The 21,476-nt window shown below is 38.3% G+C and overlaps 1 protein-coding gene and 1 pseudogene across 3 annotated transcripts in view; one reads left to right on the top strand and one right to left on the bottom strand.

Moving 5' to 3' along the window:
- The window catches only part of HERC5 (HECT and RLD domain containing E3 ubiquitin protein ligase 5), a 49,547-nt gene that overhangs the window by 9,698 nt on the left and 18,373 nt on the right, over positions 1–21,476 (top strand). The window contains exons 7-17 of one of the 3 annotated variants that reach the window (XM_065907555.1): positions 887–1,032; positions 2,308–2,384; positions 4,230–4,333; positions 5,879–5,938; positions 7,357–7,450; positions 10,490–10,679; positions 11,984–12,138; positions 15,670–15,783; positions 16,704–16,814; positions 19,136–19,306; positions 21,083–21,226. In XM_065907555.1, coding sequence (XP_065763627.1) covers positions 887–1,032; positions 2,308–2,384; positions 4,230–4,333; positions 5,879–5,938; positions 7,357–7,450; positions 10,490–10,679; positions 11,984–12,138; positions 15,670–15,783; positions 16,704–16,814; positions 19,136–19,306; positions 21,083–21,226 — 1,366 coding nt within the window. The remainder of the gene's footprint in view (positions 1–886; positions 1,033–2,307; positions 2,385–4,229; positions 4,334–5,878; positions 5,939–7,356; positions 7,451–10,489; positions 10,680–11,983; positions 12,139–15,669; positions 15,784–16,703; positions 16,815–19,135; positions 19,307–21,082; positions 21,227–21,476) is intronic. The other 2 variants (XM_065907556.1, XM_065907557.1) reach the window with 2 other exon arrangements.
- LOC136148170 (U4 spliceosomal RNA) lies at positions 15,250–15,332 on the bottom strand (annotated as a pseudogene).

The raw sequence follows: 21,476 nt of genomic DNA, 5'->3' as shown, positions 1-21,476 counted from the left end.
CAATAGAGTTACAGGAAGAGCTGCATAGGACAGAGTCTAGAAGAGGTCAAAATGAGGAGCTTCTGATGTCCACTCCCGTTGGAGGCATGGACAGTGTTACCTCCTCCCAGCCTGATACATGACTGTGAAGAATATTGTCAACCAGGGAAGCTCACCCAAGTCCAGACTTTTCATTGGTTAGTCATCATTGATTGAATTATTGCCCATGTGATGGAACTCAGACTCCAGCCTCTGTGTACCCAGAGGTTCAGCTTACCTACAGCTGGAGGGGCCTATTTGAGCCACTTTGATAAACTATTAGGTGTGGTCAAGGGGTTTGCCATGAATAACAGAGACACTCCTATCACTTGGGAAATTCTAAAAGGTTAGACATTACCTCCCTAGAGGTGAGAATAAAGGCCAGAGCTCTGAGCAAGGCCAAATTCTTTGCTTATACATCTGTATAATAGGAGAGGCCATTAAACAGATTGGTAAGAAAATCAGCATAATTAAAGGTCTTTGGGAAGTAGAGTTGGAGCTCAGGATCACTTGATTCCATCTTCTAGGATGGGGAGGGGAGGAACTCAGAGATGGCTTCCAGGAGGTGGTGACTCAAGCCAAAGCCTAAAAAAGGAGTAGAATGCTAGAGGTGGTGCTTGTTCTGACCAAGGGAACATCCTTTGCCAAGATGCAGCATCATGGCTTTCAGTGGACTTTGGGGTTCCAAAATCACCTCAGCTACACATTAGTGATTTCTTAGTTTCCACATGGCTAATTTCATCCACTGGGAGTTTGTTAACTAGTTTCATTCACTGGGTAGCGTAATTTCTGCAGTTTTACCAGATTGCTGCATACTCTGATCATTGTGGAGAATTGAGAATTGACTGTATGTGCTTTTATTTAATAGGCAGCACACACTTGCCTATGTTTCTGATACGGGAAAGGTCTTTTCTTTTGGTTCTGGAAAAGAAGGACAACTGGGAAACGGCGGAACGTGTAATCAGCTGGTACCACGTCCCATGAAATTGCCATCAAGTGAAGAACTCAAATCTGGTAAATTCTGTGGGAGCGCAGGATTTGGCAGAAATGTGTTTGTTGAAAACCTGATTTTCCTAAGTGTGTAATGTAGCACGAAAAGTGTTTGACTGTGAGTGGAGTCTTACTGATTTCATGTTTACTTGTAAATAACTTAACATACCCTATCTAATTTATCAATAGCTGTTCATTCTCTACCCCTTCAGGTTAAGCGTAATGTGGACTTAGAATGATAGAACATTAAAAAAAAAAAAAAACTATATGGGTTCAGAGGCCTTTGCAGCCTCTAATTCCAGTCTCCAAGGGACCTATTATTTCCATGATGATTGGTTTTCTTACCTAACTAAACTGACTCCTAATCATAAAAAACCCTCAGAATGATGAGCAGCTGACATACACCAGGCTGTGTAACTGTGCTTAAAACTTAGCTGTCTCATGTTACCTGTCCTTAAACAGTTTCAGGAGATGTGAGCTTTCAGTCCTGTTTTACTGGAAGGTACAGAGACTTGAAAAGTGAAGGGTTATCCCATAAGCAGTTTTGGCTGGACTTGAACTGTGTGTGCACTGTGTAACTTCAGAGGCTTAACTCTGAAAGGTTTCACTATAGAAGTGCCTTGGAGCACTTGGGTCACTTGTTTCTGAAAGCTTAGTGGTGACCTAAAGTACTAAAGTTCTCTCAATGCTTCTGGGGAAATGAATGATAGGGTTATTACCTTAAGCAGTTTGTATTTTATATCTAATTTCTTATAACCACTTACATAGGCCTTTGAAGTACTGTTAACATTCTTCAGAACCGATAGTCATTGATTAAATCTTGAGTTGTAGACATGGCCTTTTTTGTTTGTTTTTGGCTGCACCAGGTGACTTGTACGATCTTAGTTCCCTGACCAGGGATTGAACCCGTGCTCCCTGCAGTGGAAACATGGAGTCCTAATGACTGGACTTCCAGGGGAGTCCCTAGAATGTGGTATTTAGTAATAGGTGCTAAATTAAACCAGGGAACAGTTAACTAATCAAATATTTGTTTGACTGTGTTGAATATATAAGCATGTATAGTAACCATGTACATTAAACTGATACCACGTTGTCAGCTTTCTGAATCACCTAGGTTTGCCAACTAGACTTCACCCTGAAGTAGATGTGTATTTTTGCTTTGTGAGTGGGAAGTGTACTGAGTCTTTGTCTGTCAGAAAGATAAAAGGACTCTCTTTAAGAAGGATCTAAAGTTACTTGAGTGTGTATGTTTGTATCACATGAGTTTCTAAGCTCTTATTTTTTGTAAATTCCTTTCAGAAAGCAGCACCTCAGTAAAGGAGTTAATAATGGTTGCTGGAGGGAATCAAAGCATTTTGATTTGGATGGAAAAAGAGGTAAAAAAAAGATCTCTAGAAATTGTTTTTTAATTGAAGTGTAGTTGATTTATAATATTGTGCCAATCTCCACTGTACGGCAGAGTGACTTCGGTTTCACATGTATATACATTCTTTTAATATGCTTTTCCATGGTGGTTTATCCCAGGAGATTGGATATAGTTGCCTGTGTTATACAGTAGGACCTTGTTTTTTATCCATGTTAAATGTGATAGTTTGCATTTACTAACCCCAAATTCCCAGTCCATCCCTCTTACTCTCTTCACCTCCTCCTTAGCAACCACAAGTCTATTCTCTATGTCTGTGAATCTGTTTCTGTTTTGTAGGTAGGTTCATTTTTGCCATATCTTAGATTTCACATATAAGTGGTATCATATGGTACTTACTCTTCCTAACTTACTTCACTTAGTATGATAATCTCTAGTTGCCTTCCATGTTGCTACAAGTGGCATTATTTTTGTTCTTTTTATGGCTGAGTATATTCCATTGTATATGCGTGTCACATCTTTTTTATCCATTCTTCTGTTGACAGACATTTAGGTTATTTCCATGTTCTGGCTATTGTGAATAATGCTACTGTGAACGTGGGGGTACATGTATCTTTTTGAATTACAGTTTTTCATGGGTATATACCCAGGAATGGGATTGCTGTATCATATAGTAGTTCTAGTTTTAGTTTTCTGAGGGTCCTCCATTCTGTTTTCCATAGTGGCTGCACCAACTTACATCCTACCAACAGTATAGGACGGTTCTCTTTTCTCCACATCCTGTCCAGCATTTGTTATTTGTAAACTTTTTAATAATGACCATTCTGGCCAGTGTGAAGTGGTACCTCATTGTAGTTTTGATTTGCGTTTCTCTAATATGCGTGACGTTGAGCGTCTTCATGTGCCTACTGGCCATCTGTATGTCTTCCTTAGAGAAATTTCTGTTAAGGTCTTCTGCCCATTTTCCCATTTGGTTGTTTGTTTTTTCATTGTTGAGTTGCTGAGCTATTTGTACACTTTGGAGGTTAAGCCCATGTCAGTCACGCTGTCTGCAGATATTTTCTCCCATTCCATAGGTTGTCTTTTCCATCTTTATGATTCCCTTTGCTGTGCAAAAGCTTGTAAGTTTGATTAGGTCCCATTTGTTTACTTTTGTTGTTATTTGTATTGCCTTGGGAGACTAGAGATTAGAAGTTTTACAACTTGGTATCTTAAGTAAAACAAAAATTTCCAGAATCTATATTTGGTGAATTCCAAAATGATCAGGTTCCTAGGCTCATGTTGGGGAATGGCTAGACGTTCAGTTCAGTTCGTTATTGACCCTTTATTGTCGAAACCGCATGCATCTTTACTCAACAAGAATCAGCAGATTTTTCCATACTGTTATGTCAAATAAGTGTGATTTCCCTAGATTCTACTTACTGTTGAGGAGGCTCCTTGCAAATGGCATTTTGGTCAGGGTTTTAAGAAGCTAATGGGTTAAGATTTTGAAGTGACTTTGCCAGCCAGTATTAACAAAGACCTGAGGTTCATAGTCTGAATAATCAGTCCATAATCTCCACATCCTACTTCACCAAGGCAAATTGAGTTCTTGCTGCTTCTGTACCCAGTCCTTTCAGGATCTCCCCAAACTCTCTGATGTTCAGTTTAATCTGGTCATACCCATATAAAACGTTCAGTGTTGGGGCATTCAGACAAGTTTATTTTGGATCCTTGGTCAAGAAACTGGCAACCCGGCAAATGATTAATTGTTCCTTGGTAGAATCTTTATGCTTTATCCTTAGAAGGTGCCTAAAAGTTGAATACCTATTTCTGTTGTATCTAAATTACTGTATCCTCTGGTTCTGTTTGTTTACAGAATTCCTATGTGAATCTGAGGAGGAAAATTCTTACCTTGAATGAAGGCACTGTAAAGAGATGGATTGCTGATGTGGGGACTAAACAGTGGCAAAATACAAAAAGGTACAACTTAAGTGTCTGTCTGCTCATATAGCTTTTAAAATCAGTGTTTTCCCAGTTGATTTTGCACAGTACAAAGATGTAAGATTTTGTGGTCCATTAGTAGTCTGTTTGGCTTCCCTAGTGGCTCAGCAGTAAAGAATCTTGCAATTTAGGAGATGAGAGTTTGATCCCTGGGTCAGTAAAATCCCTTGAAAAAGGAAATGGCAACTCACTCCAGTTTTATTGCCTGGGAAATCCCATGGACAGTGGAGCCTGGTGGACTTACAGTCCATGGGATCACAAGAGTTGGACACGACTTAGTGACTAAATCATCACCCAGTGGTCTATTACTTGGTGATCTTCAGAGAAACAGAACCAGTAGAGGGTGTGTGTGTGTAGAGAGAGATTTTAAGGAGTAACCCATTCCAGTATTCTTGCCTGGGAAATCGTATGGACCAAGGAGCCTGGCAGGCTGTAGCCCGGGAGGTCACAAAGAGTTAGACACAGCTGAGTGACTGAGCACACACACACTCAATTGTAGGGGGTGGCAAGTGCAGAACCTGTGAGGCAAGACTGCAGGCTGGAGACCTGGGGAAGAAGTGGTACTACAGCTTGAGTCCCAAGGTAGGCTGAAGGCAGAATTTCCTCTTCCTTAAGAGACCTTAACGCTTCCTCTTAAGACCTTTGCAACTGATTGGATAAGGCACACCCCCATTATAGAGGGTAATCTGCTTTACTCAAACTCTGCTGATTTGAATGTTAATGTTGTCTAAAAAAACACCTTCATAGCAACATCTCCATTGGTGTTTGACCAATTCTCTGCCCAAGTTGATACATACAATTAACCATCACAACTAGCACGTAAGCTCCATGAGGGCAGCTCTCTTTACTGCAGGACTTCTCTGGGCCTTTGATGTTTGTGTAATTGTGACTCTGAGCAGGAAATATAGTCTATAGTTTCCCAACCCTGCTTGACTTTGGAGTCCCTTATTTGTTGAACTCTTATTCACAGCTGAACACCTTAGGCAACCTTGTTGTAAATAATAAAACTCCTACCATTGTTAAAGATTGTACTCATTTTTACAAGTATTTCCTATTAGAGACACTTTAGGTATTGCTTTATAATTCTGGAAAGTAGTTACACCAAACAGTTGCATCTTGACTTGCAGAGCACAAATGGTCAAGAACTGTTTGTGCAGTTGCTTCCAAGATGGAACTGAACATAGCCCCCCACCCTCTGTTTTGTTTCCACTTCACTAGAATAGAAATAAATAGGGCTTGGGAAGCTGGGTATGTTGGGAGTGTTGTATTTGTCTTAAGAAAATACTAACCCTTGGTCAAGCCTTGTTCTCTTCCCCTGTTGCTTCTCTGAGTATATATCTTTTTATTTCCATGTTTGCCTCTGAAATTTTGAGATTTCACAAATGAAATAGACTTTCAGATGCACATGGCAGTATTCAAATAACTTAGAGATAGCAGGAGGAGTTTGAAGGACAATTATTATGCCTCTTGCTATAAGGAGACATATTTTGATTTGTTTTAACCTCGATCTTATTCCTAATATAGGGAAATAAGAGAGATATTTTCATCTCCTGCGTGTCTGACTGGAAGTTTTTTAAGGGAAAGGTAATATATATTATAGTAAATTTAAAATTCTGCTAACATTCTGTAACGATAGCGTGGTTACTATGATTAATATTAATAATACTGTATTGTTTATTTGAAAGTTGGCTAAGAGAATTGTGGCTCAGCTGGTAAAGAATCCCCCTGCAATGTGGGAGACCTGGGTTTGATCCCTGGGTTGGGAAGATCCCCTGAAGACGGGACAGGCTACCTACGCCAGTATTCTGGCCTGGAGAATTCCATGGACTGTACAGTACATGGGGTTGCAAAGAGTCGGACATGACTGAGCGACTTTCCTTCCTTCCTTCCTTAAGAGAATAGATCTTAAAAGTTCCCATCACAAGGAAAAAGCGTGTAACTGTGTAGTGATTGTTTCACAGTATATGCTCTCCATATATCAACGCACGATGTTGTACACACCTGAGACTAATATAATGTTATGTGTCAGCTATGTCTCATTTAAAAAGCTGTGAAAGATTATAAAGAAAATTGAGGGTAAAATAATATCTCATTTAAAAAATTACCCTTTTCCCTACAAAAGCACATATATGTTTGCTGTCGAAAATGTAAAAAAAAAAAAAAAGACGAAACAACAACAAAAATGAAAATCAGCCAAAATTCAGCACTTACACATAATAGCTAGTTTGTATAAATATCTTTTTCTATGCAAATGTGTTCTCTTACCAAAAATGGTATTGTTTTATATATTTCTTTATATTTAATGTTTTGTCCACTTTCTGTTTTATTCAATTTTTGTAATAGTCAGTATTTCTCCATAACATTATTTTCATGGTTTCCAGGTATTCCATGGGAACGACATACCTTAATTTATTTGTTTCTTTATTTCTGGATACTTAGGTTTCTTTGAATTTTTAAGTATATTAAAACATGACTTTGTACTTTTTTTCCTAAATATTGATATAATATTTACTTAAAAGAATTTGTCTCTTTTCAGACACTAAATATATTATTTCCCAAAGACTGTGTCTGTTTTTAGATAACATATTCAGTCCAGTATAATTCTTGGGCTAAGATAGTCATTTCATTAGTAATTTTCTATTGGATTACTACAGATTTACTGCTTGGAAACCCCTTTTTTGGTTCCTGCTTCTGGTTCATGAAACTGGGAAACAAGAAAAACTTTTATCTTTGGCTGTGTTTTTTCCTTTACTGGAAAATAAATAAGGCAGTATCTGATATAAAGTCTGATAGCATATATATTGTTAATGCAGACTCGATATTTTTTGGCATTTTAGAAGCAATCATATGTTATTGTAAAGGTGAGAAAAAATGATTTTATTAAAATGAAGCAAGCTTTAGAATAAACTTTTCATCTGGATAAATAATAAAATACTTAATTTTGAAGCATCTTTTTTCATTTACTTACTCAATCTGTCTTTCATTTTATCTTCCTTCCACAGAACAGATGGAGAAATGATATCGATTCATTTGGACTTAAATACAGCGAGGAACACCTTTAAGGAATTAACCCAAAAGGACTGGATTACTAACACGGTGGTATTCTTCAGATTGTTACTTGGAAAAAGAAAATACAACTGAAACATTTTTAAAAGAACTCAAAATTTCAGAAGAAATATCTTGTTTTCACATATTCTCTGAAGCCCTGTGGCTCATTATAAATTAAGTTAAACTCCAATAGTACTCAGGAGTTACCCCACATAGGGTAAATAGATGATATAGTAGGAACATAGGTTACAGATAGTCAAAACAGTTTATCTGTACCACACATGTTTACACATATATGCACAGACTCCCCTAGAGGAAATGTTTTCAGCTCTGGTTTTAGGAAGGTGATTAAAATATTTGCTGAGACAGTTACACCAGAATAAGAGCAGCATATTATTTGCAGTTATTTTGCACTTAAGTATAGCAATGAGAACACCTTTTCTAATGTGACTGTCCCCCTCACAAAGGGCTGTGTGGGTTCTTCTGTGTTTCGTTGCTTTGCTGTTCCTTTTCTGTAGATTCTAGAATGTTCTTATTCTTTCTGTGATTGTTGCTTCTATGTTTCAGCACAGTTATTACTATCTTTAGGCTTCCCACTTGGAGATGCTTCAAATATACTTCCTTTTTTAATATAGCCTTTCCTAATATATAGCTTTTATTAATTTATTTCCCTGTTCTACTATACTTGATCTAGGGGTAGTATTATCTGTGTTCTTCCGTCAGTCTGTTTCTTCCTTGGTCTCTGGTTCTTTCTCTCCCCGACTTTCACTTCTCCTCTCTTTGCTTTTCCCTCCCTCCCCGATTTGGTCTTTCCTTCTGCTTCTGTGGCTCTCATTCTCTTTCCCTCTCCATAGCCGCTCATTCTCTCCCTGCTCTCTTGCTCTGTCTTGTCGCAGTCCGCATTCTGTATCTTAGCTGCGAGATCTCTCTCACACATACACTTTTCTCTCAAGGGAAGATGAAAAATTGAATTATGTTAACTTTGGCAGAACCACAGCCCAATTAGGAGTCTGAAGTAAAATGGATCTCTAATTAAGCACCTTTATCCAGGACTCTGCAGCACTTAGAAAGATCACCAAAAATAGAAAACCATTTCTGCATTTGTGAAGGGAAGAGGTTGGACCAGTTCATCACTAAGGCTAATATACCTTGGTTGTGCCAGAACAGTATCACATACAGTGCAAGCAACATAATTGTGGGGCAGTCTCCCATTGTTTCAGATGAGATAGTTGGATCAAAAGACCTATAATGTTTCTTTCTATTTTGAGATTTCTGTGATATGAACTCACAGACTTGGCCTTCCTTCATTTATTTAGCGAACAGTTGAATACTGCCATGAGTAGGGCACTGTGGTGGGATTCCTGATGCAGATGAGAGAGACATGCTCCCCATTCTTAGAGGCTCTTAGTTTATGAAGGGAGACAGATAACCTTTGTGGAGATGTCAGTGTGAAGACTGGATGTGTTTTACATTCCACTGTCTTCCCTACTGCCTAGCTTAGAACATAGTGGGTGTATAATAAACATTTTTGGGTGAATGAATTCAGTCATTACTTAGGGCTGTGAATGGTTGGTTCTATTTAGATTGCTCAAAACAAGGTGCCCGGGGGGAGGGGGACTGTACCAGGTTCCTACAGGGGAGAGACAGACCAGGCATTCAGGAGGGTGTGCACCAAGGCCTAAGATGTGAAACTCTGTCACTGGCTCCAGAGTTTTGCAGTGGTTCTAAAGGGCTGGGAGGCTTGGGGGTGTGGATGATGAATAGCACAGAGGAAGAGGGAGGCATGGAAATGGGTTACAGTGCAGTAACAGGTGTGCATGAAGATCGAACCTAGTAGAGAGAGTCCGATGTGTTTACAATAGATAGTTGTAAGAATTTGTACATTTAGAGATACCATCTGCTGCGACTGCTGCTGCTAAGTTGCTTCAGTCATGTCCAACTCTGTGCGACCCCATAGACGGCAGCCCACCAGGCTCCCGCATCCCTGGGATTCTCCAGGCAAGAACACTGGAGTGGGTTGCCATTTCCTTCTCCAATGCATAAAAGTGAAAAGTGAAAGTGAAGTCACTCAGTCGTGTCCGACTCTTAGCGACCCCATGGACTGCAGCCTACCAGGCTCCTCCATCTATGGGATTTTCCAGGCAAGAGTACTGGAGTGGGGTGCCATTGCCTTCTCCATACCATTTGCTAGTATCTTCTAATTCAGTGATTGAGCTGAGTCAAAGAACCAGAAGAAATTCTTTCTTAACACTGTGACTCTGAGTAAGTTAATTTCTCTGACATTCAGAGTTCTCATTTATAAATCGGGGATAATAATATCTATTATACAGAGAAATGACAAGAATAGATGACCTTATATATGTGAATTAGCACAACATCTGGCAAATAATAAGAACCCTGTAAACACTAGCTTATCTTCTCAGTGGACTATTAGGCAAATTATTACTGTTACCTCAGCCCATATAACACATACAAATTCACAATTCCATTTGATTTTTTTTCTTCAACTTTTTTCTTCAAATTTCTTCAGATTTTTCTTCAACTTGCATTTCTGAATTGGGGAAATATTGGAAGAGAGAGAAACTAGAGTTTGGTGGAGAAAGTTTGATGAGACAGGTGATTCTGTGAGAAGATAACAGGAAACCATGTTGATTTTCATTGTAGTTCCTTTTTGTTTTTGTTTTTTAATTTTTGTTTTACTTTGGGAGATTCTGCCATATTCTTCCTCTTTAATAAATGAGGTGTGATAATGGAGCTGGAGGGAAGACTATGGAACTTATTAGGGGGCTGCCTTTTAATTCTAAGTCCATTGTGCATTTAGTACAATCTTGCACATGTGATTTCTTCCTGATCTCCTACATAAATGCCAACAATTGGATGGGGAAGACACTTATCAAATATGTACTCCTAGGTACTTGGGAGGGTAGATGAGATGAATTGTAAATATGGGTTTTAGAAAGATGAAGTGATCATTCCAGTTTCATGGTGGAATGAAACTCCAGGTTCCATGCTTTATTTTATTACAGTAACTGCACCCAGTTCCTGCTGTGTTTGACTTGTCTTTTCCCGGATCCTTTTTGACTACAGATAACGTCATGTCTCAAGGATAATCTGCTCAAAAATCTTCCATTTCATTCTCCACACCAAGAAGCGTTAGAAGTTTTCTTCCTTCTCCCAGAATGTCCTGTGATGCATGATAGCAACAACTGGGAGAGCCTGGTGGTTCCATTTGCAGAGGCTGTTTGTAAAGTGAATGACCAGATGTCAGGGGTTCTGGGTAAGATGGATGGTTTACACTTGGAAATACATGACATTCTTCTCAATGGGAACACCTAGCAAAGTTATAGCAAAACTTAGGTAGATAACTGTAAACATATGTTTTTTAGTTTATATTCTTAGCATATAAACATGCTATAATCATTACTGTGTCATCCAAAATGGATTGTTCTAGCCACTTTTTTTTTTTTTTTGGTTCTAGTCACTTTTTAGTGATCTTGTAATGATACATGTGTGACTTGGTCACGAGGTCCCTTGCCCCCTACTTTTCATTAAGAAAAACTTCATTCCCAGACATTGAAAGACTAGTACAGTGAATCCCAGATACTCTGTGAGAGTCAATAGCAGTTATGTTGTGTAAGCATCTCCCTCTTGATCTACAGATTAAGTTTCATTTTTGTTGAACTCTATGAAAGTAAATTGGAGACATTTACCCATATTATTTGCATGCACATCTTGTAAGGATATGGAATCCTGTACTACCATGACTTTGTTATCACACCTAATAAGATTAGACATGATTCCACCATATCACATATCTAGGCCATGTTTAGATTTCTGCGCTTCTCTCAAAAAGCAGAATTTTTTTTAAAGAAGAGCCTGGGTCAGTTTTTCTGTACAGTGTTTCACATCTAGATTTGTCTGATTGTTTACTCTTTTCCCAGTGTTTCTAATACACTGGAAGTTAGGTCTAGGGCTTGATTAAACTTTGTTGAGGTCTTCGACACAGCATATTCAGCTCAGGGAAAACCTTTCTTATGTTTTTCTTAAGTCACATTGTAAGTGATGAAGCAGTTGTTTAAAGCAGTTTTCTTTTTCACAATGCTGAAAGGTGGTTTTTAAGAGTTAAAAACTCATGCTCAGAGTGGAAAAAGTCATAATCACAAATAGTCCTTTATCTGGTTTTTCATACTGTATGCTATTTCACTGGGGCAAAAAATGTGACTATAATTTTGTCTAGCTTCCCCCTCCCCCCCCACAAATTAATTAGATCAAGTTTGTGTTTCTGTTACTGTTAAGGCATTGGTTTTTTTTTTTTTTTTTTGAGGACATTAAACTTTCATTTAAACTTATTTCTTTGAGGACATCTAAATTTTCAGTTGCAATTGTATTTACTGAAAAGTTTATTACAAATGTGTCTTTATATTGATACCTATAATACATATGAAATACTCTGTTTTAGAAAATATTGCATACTTTTAGAAAATAATTTTTTGACTACTTAAGAAAATATTGACTACTTTTTGCCTTTAAGAATCCAAGAAACATTACATGCTAACAGTTATCTACCTTTGTATCCCTCAGAGGAATATTGGGCATCTCTGAAAGAATCTGCTTTCGTCAATCTGGTTCAGATGTTTAAAAGAGCCATCGTTGCTCAACTGCATTATTGGACTGAAAGTTCTGAGAATAACTGTCACATTAAAGCTCTCCTAGAAATGTTGAAAAAGCTGCATAGGGTAAGTGCTGATTTAGAAACCCATGTATCTTTATTTTGCAATAAGAATTTTCTTGATTTCACCTGGCTTGAATCTTAAACAGAGTCTTACAAAGCATGAAGTTGATACTGCTTTTTTAATGTTTTTTGTGAAGTCATGCATATAAAGGAGCGTGTATAGTATCTGTGTACAGTTTAAAGACAAGTAGCAAAACAGACATGTGTAACTGCCACCCGTGTTAAAAAAGAAAACATCTCTAGTACTTTGGGAATGCCTGTGTGTCTCTCACAGGTTGTACTTTCTCACCTGAAGGCAACCAGGATCCGGGATTTTCAGTTACTTGTTCCCTTAACACTTCCTTATTGTTTTATAGTTATATGTAACTTTAGACACTATGCTGTTTAATTTTGCTGTTTTCAAAATTTAATATGAATAGTATACGCTGCTTACATAGTGTTTCATTTTATAGATTCATCCAGATTAATACATCTGTCTGTATTTCACTCATTTTCTCTCCTGAGTTTATAGTATGTCTGTACCATAAATACCCATTCCAGTATTTTTTTTTAATCCAGGCAAAAATTACATGTACTTTATTTTTATTGCTAAATTATGAACTACCATGAATATTTATCTTTTGTGAAACCAAACAGCTTCAAAACAACAGCAGCAGCTTCAAAACATAAAGCTAAAAGTACACAAAGAATAAAGCCAATTTAAATTTTAATAACTAGAAAAACTTTAAAATACTTTTCAACTTTTAGTGTAACAAGTAGAAAAAAGAGTGTTTTTTCGCATTTGTCAAGCAAAACATACAAACAGAAAGTGATAAAACATTGTAGAGAGTATAGTAAATAATTATAAAACAAAATTCCATGTCAAAAAACCCCCAAAGTACTTACCCTAATGTAACTAAGATATGTTGGATTTTATATTATAAAGATAGAACATATTTTTTGTTGCTTTGGTTTTTAAAATTTTGAATTTATTTATTTTTTAATTGAAGGATAATTGCTTTACAGAATTGTTTTGGTTTGTGCCAAACATCAGCTTGAATCAGCCATAGGTATACATATTCCCCTCCCATTCCAGTATTGATTGATATGTAGTATGTACTGTTTGCAATTCTATTTGGTGGGGGGAGAGGGTTTCTCACTAAGAGATATGTATAGTAAGAGGGTTCATCACTAAGAGATATGTATAGTAAAAGATATGTATTGTGTATCAAGTGTTAGTTTTTAGTTTCCATCCCTAATTCTGGAATTGATAAATTGAATTATGTTGTTCTTTATTGGTAGTGACAGTCTTCCAAAGTGGTTGGACCAGTTTAAATTGTCTCCAGGAGATGATGAGAATTCTCTTGCCCCATGTCTGACTTTAAAATTTGGAAAGTATTTTTAGTACCACATTGAGATGATGGCAAATTATGATTTTAATTGTTTTTCCCTGGTTCTAATGCATTAGAGCATATTTTCATCTTTATAATTGCAGTACCTGTCTCCTCTTCTGTAAAATACTTGTCCTTTTGCTTAATTTAAATATGTTCAAATTTTTCCTGTTGATTATAGGAGTGCTTTTTATTTTGGATACTAGTCCTTTGTCAGTTAATATGTGTTGCAAATATCAAGTCCCAGTTTGCAGCTTGTCTTGGTGGTTTTTGATGAACCCACAATCTTAATTTTAATGTAGACGATGCTGTCAATCCATTCCTTTATAATCTTTACTCCATCTGTTTTGTTTTAAACTTTTCTTTCACTTCAGGGTTTTAAACTATTCACCTTAATCAGGGATCAGCAGGGCTTCCTTTTTGGAAGGGACTAGACAGTAATTATTTTAGGCATTTGTGAAATTTTACAAAGTAAGCAGAGGGCCTGATTTAGCCCTGAGAGCTGCTCCAGATAGTCTTCTAACAGAGATGATACCTGGGACCAGAGGGAGAATACAAAGAGAGGCTCCTGTACCATCTTCTAATGTATAAAAGGTTAGAAAGCTAGCTAACAACCTGTTGAATGAAATAAAGTATAGTCTATCCTCCCATCTTGACAAATAAACCTTCCTGATGACAGGGGAGGGCTTCCCTGGTGACTCAGATGGTAAAGAATCTGCCTGCAATGTGGGAGACCTGGTTTCGATCCCTGGGTTGGAAAGATCCCCTGGAGGAGGGCGTGCAACCCACTCTAGTATTCTTGCCTGGAGAATCCCCATGGACAGGGGAGCCGGGTGGGCCGCAGTCATGGGGTTGCAAAGAGTCAGACACGACTGAAGGGACTAAGCACAGTGTCAGGGGAGGCCAGATTTGAATTAGAAATACCAGCTCCTTGCAGAGTTCTGCACTGAGAGCAAAGGTGCCGATGACCCCTCCCCCTGGCCCGTCCGGGGGCCTCGGCCCTGCTTTTCCTACCTGGGCTTTATCCCACACCAGGGGTGTCCCATGGCCACGTGTGTGACTCTCACCTCCTGTCTCTGTTCTGCCCCACCTTCAGCAGCAGCCCTGGTACACGGGAGTGTTGGGCTCACCTGTGACTTCCACTCCCCAGAGAGCAAGTGGAGGGAGAGGCCTGTGCAGGTCCTGGGGCTCTTGGAGCCATTTCAGCAGGGACTTAGATCTTGGGTTCTCGAGCTCAGTGTAGATGGGAATATGTGGGCTGCATAGACACAGTCCTTGACCCAGCATACCCCTTGTGGGAAGGGGATTGGCTGGAGAAAGGCCAGAGCAAAGACCTTTAAATCAGAGACCCAGGGCAGAGGTCAGTCTTGTCCAGGTCTGAAGGGAGTATTGCAGTTAGCTTTGCCTTTCACAGTTTGCTGTTTAAACCAATTGAAAATTTATTTTCATTATTTTCCATATGTAAACAATTAACCTAGCACCATTTAACTGAAATCCTGTCCTTTCTACACTGATAGGAGATGTAAACTGTCATAAAACAAGTTTCTGTGTGTGAGATTCATTTCCAGGCTCTCTTCTGCACTGTTAGTCGTTTTATGTAGCTCTGTATTGTTTATATTTTTCTAAAAGAAATACTCTTACCTTGTTCTTAAACTGAATCTTGGCTATTTTTGGCATTTGGCTCTTCCATATCAATTTCATTCATTTATTTATTTATTTATTTTTTTTTTTCTTTTTTTTTTTTTTTTTTTTTTCTTTTTTTTTCAATTAGCAATAATCGCGCCTCGGATAAACCTCATTGGCTACGATACTGCCACTGCGCAAAGCTCATTTATTTATTTTTAAATATTTATTTATTTGATGGTATCGGATCTTAGTTGCAGCATGTGAATGGTTAGTTACAACATGTGGTATCTAATTCCCAAACTTGGGATTAAAAGTAAGTGGAAGTTTATCATCATACCATCAATTTCTACTATTAAATCACAGGTATTCTTTATGCTCCTGAAAGTTGAGGGCTTTGGCAATGGGGTAATTGAATAGAATTAAATTCTGGTCATTAAAGTATCTTTAACTTGCTATTTATTCTGGTAATCTAATTTATAGCCATTAAGCAAAATTGTCTTTATATATAAAACTTTCTCACAGGTCATATTTTATTTAAGGTAAACAAGACTAAATGTCAACTACCTGAAAATATCTTTGAAATAAATGAACTCACACAGTGGCTTGATTTTTATGCAGATGCATATAGAAGGTCCTCCTGGAAAGTGAACTCGGTAAGTATGGCATATTTAAAGAGGGTATTGATCATTGGTAAGTTAACATAGGCACTTGTGCTTTAACTTTGTATGAATTTCCAAAAATTCTTACACTCTGCAAAATTGCCCAATAGAAATAGTAGGGCTTATGAGAAAAACAAGGCATGCCCCTCAAAACCTATGCAATTTTGTAGCCAGAACTATGATAGAAAAGTGACCGCTACCTGGGGAGATAGCTCAGATCACATGGAGAGTGCCATGAGAAGATAAAAAATGCACAAAAACCTAAGGATAGAAATCTATCCACAGGCCAATTAGAGGATCAGTGGTACTGAGATAACAGATGAGGGTGGAGCTTTGCTTTTAAGGTGGGCATAGGAGGCAGGTGACTCACCAGGGGCCAATAGTATAAGGCTGTAACTTTGGTGAGGGGTCCCTGGGTGTTAGTACTTACTCCTTTTTTATTAAAATAAAGCTAAAGAGCTCTGGCTGCCAGTTCAGCAGCTAATCTGTTTTTTCTCCGTTTCTCTGAAGATTCTCATTCTACTAGCACATCATACTTTGCCTGGCAAAAATCAGGTCTGACCTAACCAGTTTTCTATATTACATCACTCCCCTATTTACTAAATACATGTACACTAATTCACATTTCAGAAATAAAGGTAGGAGCAGAACAGACTTTTTGGGAAAGTGTCTGGAGTTCATAATTAATGGTGAAATTAAATGAGCACTGAAAATACTAGGTTTATGTACCTTTCATTGATACATAAAACATTTTCTTAGAATTGTATATATCCTAGCACCACTGGCTAACATTTTGGATTGCTTTGGCTATAAGTATTGAGACCTGAAACCATCAGGGATTTAAGGCTCAAAAGTAAGGTGTAAGGTTTCTCTGTCCTTTCATTTATCAAAATTGTTGTCATTTCCATTTTTAGGACATTTCAGTAGACGTCCAGAATCCTGTCATATTCAGTCGTTTTCCATTTATCTTTAATATTCTGTCAAAAATAAAACTACTGTATGCAGACTCACTTTTAAAAATACAGGTATGCGTGCTTATTTCTTTGTCTTTGTTAGCAAATCAAATGATGAGTATCTTTTTCAGTGCACAGTGGCTGGGTGATAAGGGAGCAACCCAGTAGTGAAACCAATGGTGGTCATAGCATTCACGGAGCTTATGCTATAATAAAGAAGGCAAGAGAGACTGTCATAATTTAGGTTGGGTTGGCCTTGAGACATATTAGGGCCCCATTAATAAAGGATAGCGCTGGGGCCTAGGTACAGGGCTTTTGTCTTGAGAATAGCGCCAGTAGTCTTCTGAATGGTGCTCAGGGAGGCAAAGCAGATGTGGACTTGTTTGGGATTAACAGTATATGTCGGAAGGTCCAATCTAATGGGAAAACATAGTAGTGGGAATAGAAGTGCTGGAGGAGTCTTGAAATTCAGATGCAAATAAATGACTGTGTTGTGCTAAGTCATTTTAGTCATGTTCAACTCTTTGTGACCCTATGGATTGTAACCTACCAGGCTCCTCTGTCCATGGGATTCTCCAGGCAAGGATACTAGAGTGGGTCACCATTTCCTACTCCAGGGGATCTTCCCAACCCAGGGATTGAACCTGCATCTCTGACGTCTCCTGGATTGGCAGGCGGGTTCTTTACCATTGAACCACAGTCAGACAAAATAAATAAACGTCTAGTACTCTGTGATTGTGCCATAATGAACTTTGGTAAAAAGTGTTTCCTTTTCACATGTACTTACTGTCATCAACTGACTTGGTTCTGTTTGTCAGCATATCCAGCAAAGTGGTTTTGAACTTAAAATTGAACAATTGAGACAGCCTCAGAAAACATACCTCGTCGCATTTTTTATAAGGGCTAAATTTGTTAATATAGGTAAAGCATTTAGAACAATGCCCTGCACAAAGGGCTAAAAGTAACTTTTACCCTTGTATATGCATCTGTATATGTATATGTGCCTGTATATGTATATGCATGAATAATATTTACATATATGTCATAAAACTAGATACTTTTACATAATACAGTTACCATAATAAAATAAAACAGGAAGTTGATGTAAGAGTTACAAGTAAGATCATTGATGAAATATTTTAAAAAGAATATTGGAAGGATAAAAGATAAAAGAACTTTATTTTGCTTCAACTCTTAACTCTTCTCTCTTGATTTTAAACAAGTTTCCAGTGATTATTTTATGGAACTGGCATTTGCTTCCTCTCTGTTTTGCCAAGAGACACAGATGTTATCCCAAATTGTCATTTGGTTCCAAATGGACAGTCTGTATGTCAGTCTGTGAGTCTCTCTCTCTCTCTCATGTTAACTTCCTAGATTATCTGTCCCCTAAAATCAATCTGAATTTTCCCCCTAAAAAAGGGTATCTTTTATCTTTACAGAGGTCTCTCATCCTCCAGCTAGCTTCTCTTTTAAAGGTCTGAACTTCTCATCCTGATGAGAGTATTAGGTTTTAGCTTACTGCTTCAGGCTCCTTAGTCAGGCTAAAGACTGATGGTCTTTAACTTGGTCACTGAAGTGTCCATATTTGTGTTTACAGCAGGGGTGCCCAACCCCCAGGCTGCAGACCGATACTGGCCTGTGGTCTGTTAGGAACCGGGCTGCACAGCGCAGCAGGTGAGCAGCCGGCAAGCGAGGGAAGCTTTATCTGGCATTTCCCATCACTCTCATTACCGCCGGAGCCATCACCCCCACCCCCGGTCGTGAAAAAATTGTCTTCCATGAAACTGGTTCATGGTGCCAGAATGGTTAAGGACCACTGATTTACATGGTACAGTGGTCCAGAGGATCATGCAGTTGGTCACGTTCCTGCTCACCCAAGTTGATCCTACAAAGCTTTTCATTCCCTACAGCTCATGTATCTTTTGCTCTCAGGGGTAAATGCTGAATATATAGCCTGTCTTCAGTGGTGTATAGACTTCCCTGATAGATAGCTCAGTTGGTAAAGAATCCGCCTGCAGTGCAGGAGATCTCATTCAGTTCCTGGGTCAGGAAGATACACTGGAAGAGGGATAGGCTTCCAACTCCAGTATTCTTGGGATTCCCTTGTGGCTCACCTGATAAAGAATCTGCCTGCAATGTGGGAGACCTGGGTTCAATCCTTGATTTGGAAAGATCCCCTGGAGAAGGGAAAGGCTACCCACTCCAGTATTCTGGCCTGGAAAATTCCATGGACTGTATAGTCATGTGGTATATATAGTCAGTGGAGTATTTGGAGCTCTTATCCTAAATGTTTGTGATATGTGCTTATAATAAACTGAGTTGGTTTATTCCACTTTGAAAATTTCTACTTAGAGTCAATGGTGAAATGAAATGAAACATTTTTCTTTTCCCAGGAGAAGAAATTTCGAGCTTGTATGAGGTTGGCTGGCATTGTGGACCAAGAAGGGTCTGCATTATCTTTACTGCCCACCTTTAATCTGATAGTCAGAAGGAGTCACTTGATTGAGGATGTTTTTAATCAGCTAAATCAAGTTGAAAATGAAGATCTGAGGAGGGAGTTAATGGTAAAGTATAATTCTTACTTAATATTTTTGCTGCTGAGAGAAGGAAAATGTAGAAGAACATAACAATGGGCCTTACAGAGAGGGAACTACCTCCCTTTTACGCTGGAGTTGTCTGTATTGGAGTTCCCCTAATTTTCCTCAGTTACCTGTGAATTCCAGGTGAGAAGCTGCCATTGTGCTCTGGCTGAGGAGCAGCAGGTGAAATGGTTGTTCTCTCCAGTACTAGCCCTAAGATATTCATTTCCTTTTTGAGGCCTGACCAAGCCTGGCTGGTCATCACCTTTTAAAGGTTCCAGTGAGATGGGGTTGACGCAGAGGAGAATTGAGAGTTTGTTTCTGCTCTCCTACAAGAATCCAGATTGCTTTGTTGAAGAGAGAACATTCTCTTATTGACTACATAGTTTTCTGAGGGTATAATTGTAGGTATCACCATGTCCTGAACATTCATTAATGATCCTTGGTTTAGTTACTGTGCAACTTGTCTTACTAATAGATACTTGACATAGAATAATAATGACTAGAAGATCTAATGAATGTTTTCCTTATGCCAGGAACTGTTATAAAAGCTTTACACCTACTTGTGTAACCCTTTCAACCACACTGTGTAGAAGGTTCTGTTTTTTCTTCCTGTTACAGATGGGAAAACTGAGGTACAAACTATTAGATAACTTATCCCAGAGTGAAACAACTGACAAGTATCAGAGCCAGGATTTGAGCCCGACCATCAGGTTTTAGGGGCTTCCTCGGTGACTCCGATGGTAAAGAATCTGCCTGCATTGCAGGAGACCTGGGTTTGATCCCTGGGTCGGGAAGATCTCCTGGAGAAGGGAAAGGCTACCCACTCCAGTATTCTTGCCTAGAGAGTTCCATGGACAGAGGCTACAGTCCATGGGGTCTAAAAGAGTCAGACAAGATTGAGAGACTCACACACACAAACACACATCAGGCTCTGGACTTTCCACTTAATCAAAACAAGTGAAGATTTTTCTGATAATATTTATTAGAATGGTTTGATGGGAGATGTTAATTTATCACTTGTCCTACTCAGATTAAAGAATGATTGACTTGACCAAAGCTCAAGATACTATTTTAAAAATATGGAGTTTGCAGTTAGAGCTGGCATTCTAAATATTTTTGCACATAGATAATTTTTAAAAACCTGGTAAATCCATTATATGATTCTAACCTGTATCAGCCAGCCAGTCCACTCAGTTATTTTAATTTTCATTCATCCATTTTTAAAATTTAGGTGACACTTGATAAGTAGCTACTATTTTCCAGACTCTGTGAGGGATTTTACTTGTGTTATCCCATTTAATCTTTCTGATGATCTTGTGGGAAAATAGGCTTTGTGAAATTAAGGAGCTTGCCCATATAAAGGGGCAGGGTAACAGAAAGAACAGAGGTCCCAGCATAGAGCTGCAAGAATCTTTGGTATTAAAGCAACTTGAAAAAGAAGAGAGAAATAAAAACTGAAATAGTGCTTCATAAGAGAAAGCTAGGGGGGGAAAAGAGTGTGAAGAAAGAGGACGTGGTTCAGAAGTGTAAAATGAGTTTGGTGAAATCAAGATGAGACAAGAAACTCAAGTCCTTAGAATTGGGAATTCATGGGTTCGTAGGCCTCTTGGAGAGAAGCACTTAAGTAGAGAAACATTTTTAGAAGTTGCTGTACATTAATCTCCAAAGACTTGGGTCTACAAATAATTATTAAATGAGATATAATACATAGCAATACAGAGCTCTGGAAGTGATGCATTATTTCCTCTGTATTTTTAGGTTTCATTTAGTGGAGAAATTGGATATGATTTTGGAGGAGTCAGGGCAGAGTTTTTCTACTGTCTCTTTCAAGAAATGACCCGGCCAGAATATGGAATGTTTACATATCCTGAAGAGGCTTCCTACATGTGGTTTCCTGTCAGGGTAAGTCCTCTTTTCTTGGCATAAGTATTTCTTGAGAGAAAAGGTGTGGGGATATACCATAGAAAATTAGGTTGTCTAGACTGTTTTATTTTAGGAGAAGAACTATTGCTATAATTATGGAGATAAATTTTAATTTTAAAAGGTGATAATTTTTTTCTTTAAACTGGGGTCCTCTTTCCTCAGATTCTCAAGTCCACACAGAGGAACTTCAGCAATATATGTTTTTGACCATTTATAGAATGTATAGGTA

The sequence above is a fragment of the Muntiacus reevesi genome, chromosome 16, assembly GCF_963930625.1.
Source record: "Muntiacus reevesi chromosome 16, mMunRee1.1, whole genome shotgun sequence".
Classification (NCBI taxonomy): Eukaryota; Metazoa; Chordata; class Mammalia; order Artiodactyla; family Cervidae; genus Muntiacus; species Muntiacus reevesi.
Note: the sequence above shows the minus strand (reverse complement) of the source record. Positions and strands in the feature narration are given on the sequence as shown.